Source organism: Filicampus tigris, chromosome 8 (genome assembly GCF_054856515.1).
Source record: "Filicampus tigris isolate MCC_2025a chromosome 8, RoL_Ftig_1.0, whole genome shotgun sequence".
NCBI classification, from domain to species: domain Eukaryota; kingdom Metazoa; phylum Chordata; class Actinopteri; order Syngnathiformes; family Syngnathidae; genus Filicampus; species Filicampus tigris.
In genome coordinates, this window is record NC_141224.1 from 15,713,695 (window position 1) to 15,720,721 (window position 7,027).

Genomic DNA, 7,027 nt, shown 5'->3' on the forward strand with positions numbered 1-7,027 from the left:
ATAGATGTTGGCAGTTCATTTATTGATCTAATAGGAAAGCGAACACACACATGGTATTAACACACAAACACACACACGCAGCAATGTAGATTAAAAAGTAGCAGAATATTGCTGACCTTGAGTGGAGTTGCTCTGACTCCTTCCTCCAAGAAAGCTTCAAATTGGAGCTCAAGCTATTCATCCTTTGGGCAAACATTATGCCAAGAGTGTGTATGAGTGTGTGTGCCTACCTTCTGGCATGTGTGTATCAAACTATATGTGTATCAAACTACGCTTCAAACTATCCCAGGAATACACAGTCAGAGTACACTTACCACACGATACAATGATCCATTAACATAAACATACTTACCTCGTTATTTTGCTGGTTTGCTTGCTATTTCTCTTCCTTCAAAGTTAGACCAGTCAGAAAATGTAGACTTTTTTTTTTTTAAGAGATTTTTTTTTTTTTTTTTTTTTTACAAAAACCAAGACCATAAACATTAGAGCTTGTCTCCCCGAAAATCCCCGTTCCCTCATCGTGGGTGCGTTTGGAAATTTGCTTTGAGCATACTGCATCATTCGGGCCATTCATAAACTCAGTCCGTTGGTCAAATGTGCTATTTGGTTATTCACAGTGCCCCAAAAAACTCAGTACTAGAACCCTGTGTGTCATGCATTACAAGGAAACAGTTGAAGCACGAGCTTCGGATTATAGGCAGAGGTTCAGAAATGAACGTGGGTGGATCGAGCTCTGCCTCCCGCAAAACACCATGATGACGAAATGCCCACTGAAAAACTTCATAAAAGTTTTTCTTTGTAGTTTGAAAAGGCTTACCTTTAGCAGAATCTCACATAGTCAAAGGTACAATCTTGGTGGATTGTTGCACCTTTTGGTGCAGTAAATCCTTGCTGTGGAAATCAAAATCTAGTTCCCATGACTACTGTTGTTCTTCTTGTCTTCTAAATGGAAGATGAAGTAGAAGAATTTCTGCTACAATTGCAACGATTTAAAGCACCAGTATTTAATCTCCATTTTGCATTTTAAATGTTTAATTTATTAAGTGTAAGTGCCAGCATTCAATCATATTTTCCAAAACACATGAGAATTACAAATTGAGCATGCAAGCAACATACACCGAACACACTAACAACATTCTAACAACAATAACAACAACAACAACAAAACAAGAGTTGCAATTGGATCGCAAAATAAAATCGTCACTCTATTATTTTAACGGCCTGTTTTGTTTTCAGTCTCTTCTCAAATGTTCATTTGCTATCAAAGTGTTGTTCATTAACTATTAACGATTTTTTTCCACTGTCCCATATTTAAAAATTTCGAATTTTCGTAGTATTATTATTACGAATTGGATGAGTAATTTCAATCGATTTTTTTTTTTTATCTTCTACTGTGTTTAACGTCACCTACATATTTTGTTCTAGTGTAGTCGCCGTACCTGCGACCTTCTGCGCATACACTACGTGTCCTGCAGTGGCTGTAAATAGTGCAAATAATGGAGCCACAGCTGCCTAAAATATATTTTTAAGCAGCAAAATTGCCAAAATTACAACCGGTACCCCATGTTCGATGACGAATCCAAAAAGTGGCATACATCGATGACGTCACACGCATTGTCCCAATGCAATTTCTGCAATTTCTTTCACGTGTAACCGGTCTCGAACACTACGTGCACTTCCATTACGTGTACACTGCAATGAAGACCGTAGGGTATAGTGTGGGTATTGGGAGTGGGCCATATATATTACGAAAGTGCACCGCTGATTGCGCAGGCATTCTATAGATATATTTTGTCTTAGTGCCTTGGTTAGCGATCAAATTATGGCCGACCTTCTGCACATGCGCGGCTGACATTGTGAGTGGGTCACAGATCGTGTATTGACACCATTAACTGAGCTTCGCCATTGTTATTGCATTTTGGGGCGAAATGCCTCGGCGCTGTGTCGCGATGCATTGTTCGCATTCACAACAAATGTTGTTTGAGTGGCCAAAAGATAAGAATAGGGCACGCAAATGGACCAGATTCGTTCTTGCAAAGCGAATAAATTTCACGCCGACGTCGACGAGTGTTCTTTGTTACAAGCACTTCGAAGATCTCTGCTTTGTCAACCGTTTTGCTTATGATAAAGGATTTTCAAAAAGGTAGGTGTGATTACAATCACTTTTGAACAATGTGTGGTGTCTCAAAATATCTGTTTGTTTGAAAATAGATGACTGTTGATGAATGAACATCCCACGTCTTCTTGGAAAACTGCCAATCACAAGTCAATCTTACTGTAACTTCAATTGCATTTTATTATTAATGAAATCTATCTTATTTATGACTATTTGTATCATGGAGGACAAGAAATAAAGCTAATTTGGTAAGGGATGGATAGGTAGATAAGGATGGACCTTAGCTAACCATATACAGTATATCCCTTACCAAATTAGGTTCTTACCTTACCCGTGTGCTCTGTTAGTTTTTCCCCAATTTCTCCTTGATATTCTGATTAAAAACTCGCCAATCTCCAACCGTGTTGGTGTATAAACACTGGATATGATAGTATTTTTTTTTATACATTTGATAGGTTTCATTATACTTTCACGAGCAACAGCAACGCCCCTTAGTCTCTTCTTACATTTATTCTGCAGGTTAATGCTCACTGCAGCTGCCGTCCCAACAATTCACCTCCTTCCACAAGACCAGCAGCAGGTTCGAAGTCCACATAAACTACAAAGGAAGCGAACAGTAGCTGAGGCGATCAGCTCTGCAGATGCATCTGAACAACAGATGGCTGAGTATTGGAGTATACGGGATGAATCATGTCCAAACAGTCATCACATTGATGAAGTTATACCACCACCGAGTTTTAATAAAAGTAAGTTAGGTGGAGATGTTTGAGTCACCATATACTTGCATTATTCAAATGATGTGTTGGATAACTGTGATACTGACATATTGAAATGGTGGTCACTGGTCACTGGTGCTATGACCACCGTGAGTGGTCATCATATTCATTCATAGATTATAGTAATATTTATCTTTTCAATTCATTCAGAGGTGCAGACACTGAAGAGGGCTATGCATCGGTCCATTGGTATACAGTGCAACTTGGCCCAACTCCAACCCAGAAGGAAAAATTTCTGAATGTGAATTTCTTGTGAGTACGAATCAAAATTGTGAGGGTTTGACTTCTTTTCTTGTGAGTACGAATAAAAACTGTGAGTGCCATTGTTTTGCGAATACAACTCTCGCTTCTACGACTACAAATCTTCACTACGCACAAATTGCCAGCTGAGGATACAAATCACTTTGTGAGAGGACAAATCTGCACAACATTCAAATTAGGATGACGTCACGCAGAACACAGGCAGGTCCCAAGGGGAGCTAATCGATCCGCAATTCTTCTCCCCGCGCATGCGTAGATAAGAAAACAAAGATGGCGAACGCGAGAGGATCGGACGACGCTTCCAGCGGCTCAGGAGACGCATCTTCACAGCAGGTAATGTCAACAATGTGTATATCCAATTTATCAATTCATATTTATTTCATAAAGTCGTTCTGTCTCAAATAATAGCTTTGGACTCAGGCTTACGGCGATAGATTGCAATCTAATGATGCGTTTCACTGTTAGCATTAGTACTTGGCTAATGTAGCTCTGTTTTCAACGTATCTGTCTATGTACCCGCAATTTAGCACGTTGACAAAAATGTATTGTATGGATACTGTTAACTGCTCTTGCTAAATTGGTCGCTTCGTTTTTATTGATTAAAGTATTCTCACAGAACTAAAAAAAAACAAGCAGTGTTTTAATGCAAAAGAAAAAATGTTGCGCATGATTTCTTGCATAGTGAAGACATCACAGAGGGCTATTTTGTTATACTGCGAACTAGTTCAAACTGAAATGTAGTGACACAAGTGAGGTTTATCCGCTTTAACATCTTACTAAGTGTTGTTGTCCTTGTTTTTTGGCACAAATATTACATATTCATAAGTACACTATACCGTACTTATACCGTAGTTATATCTTGGGATATTAATAAATATATACACATACGTCAGCTTCATCGGAGTTGGCTTTAATGCAGGTGACTTAACATTAAAACAGGGCTGACTGGGAGTTCACTCTACGTCTCCTCGGTAACTCTGGCATATCCAAACCACCAGCAGCCTTTATTGGTACCTAGTTGTCTATCTAGTATGCATAATAAGAGCAAATTATGAATCCGCCCCATGGAGCAAACTTGTGATTGTGCATTCCTAGAAAAATATATGAAATGTCAATGTGTGTTTTATATGCATGAAATTATAGTTTGTCAGTACACTGAAAAAAAACATTGAATTTACTCCATTTTATTTTGACAAGTGGTTGGATGATATAAAACCATCTGAATCCTATTAACAATGATCTCTTTTTCTTTTGTAGTCTATTCATTCTGAGCAAATCAGCCCAGGTGCAGCAATTTGTAAACCACCCCCAAAGTCCACTGCAGTATCATCAGCATACCTACCTGTTCAGCATACCCCATTACGTTTTCTCCTGAAATTATTTTAAGAAATCCACTGTAAATGTTATGGATGTAACGATTTAATCCAGCCCAGATTCAAGCGTCAAATAGGGCTGTCACAAACGATTATTTTGCTAGTCGACTATTCACCAACAGAAGTTGCGATTAGTTGACTAATTGGATCATATGTAAATTGCGGCATAATTGCACCAGCAAGCTGCTGCTCTTATATGACTATCAGTAGCTTGCAGCTAGAACTCTTTATGGGATTGTACAAAAGAATAAAGACAAGATGATAGTACATTCAACTTGTACTAAACTGTGCAGGTTGTACCAGTATTCCTGACTTGTTTTTAGTGGAGTACCAGTAATTGAAATTGAATTGTGGCCGTAAATATTTTATTGCTGAATGTTTAGTGCATTTTAAAATAAACAATAAAAAAAAAAACAATACACTATACTGAGTTGCACTAATACCATGAAACTACCTATAAATACTAAAGGAAATACCGGATTTGTAAACACATTTCACCCTTCTTTGGCCCCAATCATTTTTTCTCCAGCGGGAGATGAGGCATTTTTGAGAGAAAAATTTGCGCCAAATAATATGAGAGCGGCTATTGTTAATATGGTGTTGCGAATCGAATCGATTCTAATTTCTTTTTTTTTTTTTTTTTTTTTACATCGATGCATATTTTATGCAGTTTAGATTGATTTTAGATGAATAGTTACATCCCTAGAAAATGTATCAATGTGTAAATTCTTCATGTGTAGTGTCAGAAATCAGATTTCAACTGATTGAAACTGATGTACATAAATACAATTTAACACACAAAAAGTATTGCCTGTTCATAGCGTCCAATGATATTGAATAATAAATGTTATGCCTACAAATAATATACTGAATGAAATAATTGATGTCTATTATACTCTGATGTGTTGTGTATTTATGCAATTCAGTACTCATGATTTTGTCATGTATTTTAATTTCTATGTTGTCATTTGCTCAACTCAACCCAGAGTTTCTGCCTAGGTTGTTCAACAGGATCTTAGATAGTGAGAAGATGCCTGAGGAATGGAGGAGTAGCGTGCTGGTTCCCATTTTTAAGAACAAGGGAGACGTACAGAGGAATAAAGCTGATGAGCCATACAATGAAGTTATGGGAAAGAGTAGTGGAAGCTAGACTAAGGGCAGAAGTGAGCATTTGTGAGCAGCAGCATGGTTTCATGCCAAAAAAGGGTACTACAGATGCAGTATTTGCTTTGAGGATGTTGCTAGAGAAGTACAGAGAAGGCCAAACGGAGCTGCATTGTGTTTTTGTAGATCTGGAGAAAGCTTATGACAGGGTGCCCAGAGAGGAACTGCGGTATTGTATGAGAAAGTCTGGAGTGGCAGAGAAGTATGTGAGAGCAGTGCAGGACATGTATGAGGACTGTAAGACAGTGGTGAGGTGTGCTGTAGGTGTGACAGAGGAGTTCAAGGTGGAGGTGGGACTGCATCAGGGATCAGCTCTGAGCCCCTTCTTGTTTGCTATGGTAGTGGACAGGCTGACAGACGAGGTCAGACAGGAATCTCCATGGACTATGATGTTTGCAGATGACATTGTGATCTGCAGTGAGAGCAGGGAACAGGTAGAGGAGAAGCTAGAGAGGTGGAGGTTTGTCCTGGAAAGGAGAGGAATGAAGGTTAGCCGCAGTAAGACACAATACGTGTGTGTGTGAATGAGAAGGAGCCAAGTGGAAGAGTGAGGTTACAGGGAGAAGAGATCAAGAAGGTAGAGGATTTTAAGTACTTGGGGTCAACAGTCCAGAGCAATGGAGAGTGTGGAAGAGGTGAAGAAGCGTGTACAGGCAGGTTGGAACGGGTGGAGAAAAGAGTCAGGTGTGATATGTGATAGAAGAGTTTCAGCTAAAATGAAAAGAAAGGTGTACAAAACTCTGGTGATACCAGCGATGTTGTTTGGTGTTGAGACAGTGTCAGTGAGGAAAAGACAGGAGGCAGAGCTGGAGGTGGCAGGGATGAAGATGCTGAGGTTCTCTCTTGGAGTGACCAGGGAGGATAGGATCAGGAATGAGTACATCAGAGGGGCAGCAAATGTTAGAGGTTTTGGAGATAAGGTCAGAGAGGCCAGACTGAGATGGTTTGGACATGTCCAGAGGAGAGATAGTGAATATATTGGTAGAAGGATGCTGAGTTTTGAATTGCCAGGCAGGAGGCCTAGGGGAAGACCAAGGAGGAGGTTTATGTAAGTAATGAGGGAGGACATGAAGGTAGTTGGTGTGAGAGAAGAGGATGCAGAGGACAGGGCTAGATGGAGGCAATTGATTCGCTGTGGCGACCCCTGAAGGGAAAAGATGAAAGGAAAAGAAGAAGAATGACAACATACGGAAAACAATAACCCACAGGGTTTTTCTCAGTAATATATGTTCATAGTACTTACTTTGTCTCCACACTTCACTGTAACATAAAAAAACAAAATTGTCACTCAATCAACAATAGTTAGGCCTGTTGTCTTTTGTTAGAAATACATTCAC

At 39.3% G+C, this 7,027-nt stretch overlaps 1 protein-coding gene across 1 annotated transcript; it reads left to right on the plus strand.

Moving 5' to 3' along the window:
• The first annotated feature begins 1,751 nt into the window (after positions 1–1,751).
• On the plus strand, positions 1,752–3,131 carry LOC147143907 (uncharacterized). Its single transcript, XM_086037785.1, has 3 exons — positions 1,752–2,143; positions 2,636–2,862; positions 3,043–3,131. Exons 1-3 carry the CDS (start codon positions 1,929–1,931, stop codon positions 3,129–3,131), a joined length of 531 nt encoding a protein of 176 aa, XP_085893911.1. The 5' UTR covers positions 1,752–1,928.
• Positions 3,132–7,027: the final 3,896 nt, after the last annotated feature.

Bases quoted from the DNA above. Each gene is read 5' to 3' on its own strand.
- LOC147143907 (XM_086037785.1), top strand. From the start codon at position 1,929: ATGCCTCGGCGCTGTGTCGCGATGCATTGTTCGCATTCACAACAAATG. The intron at 2,144-2,635 runs GTAGGTGTGATT...TTTATTCTGCAG, and splicing joins GATAAAGGATTTTCAAAAAG to GTTAATGCTCACTGCAGCTG. The intron at 2,863-3,042 runs GTAAGTTAGGTG...CAATTCATTCAG, and splicing joins ACCACCGAGTTTTAATAAAA to AGGTGCAGACACTGAAGAGG.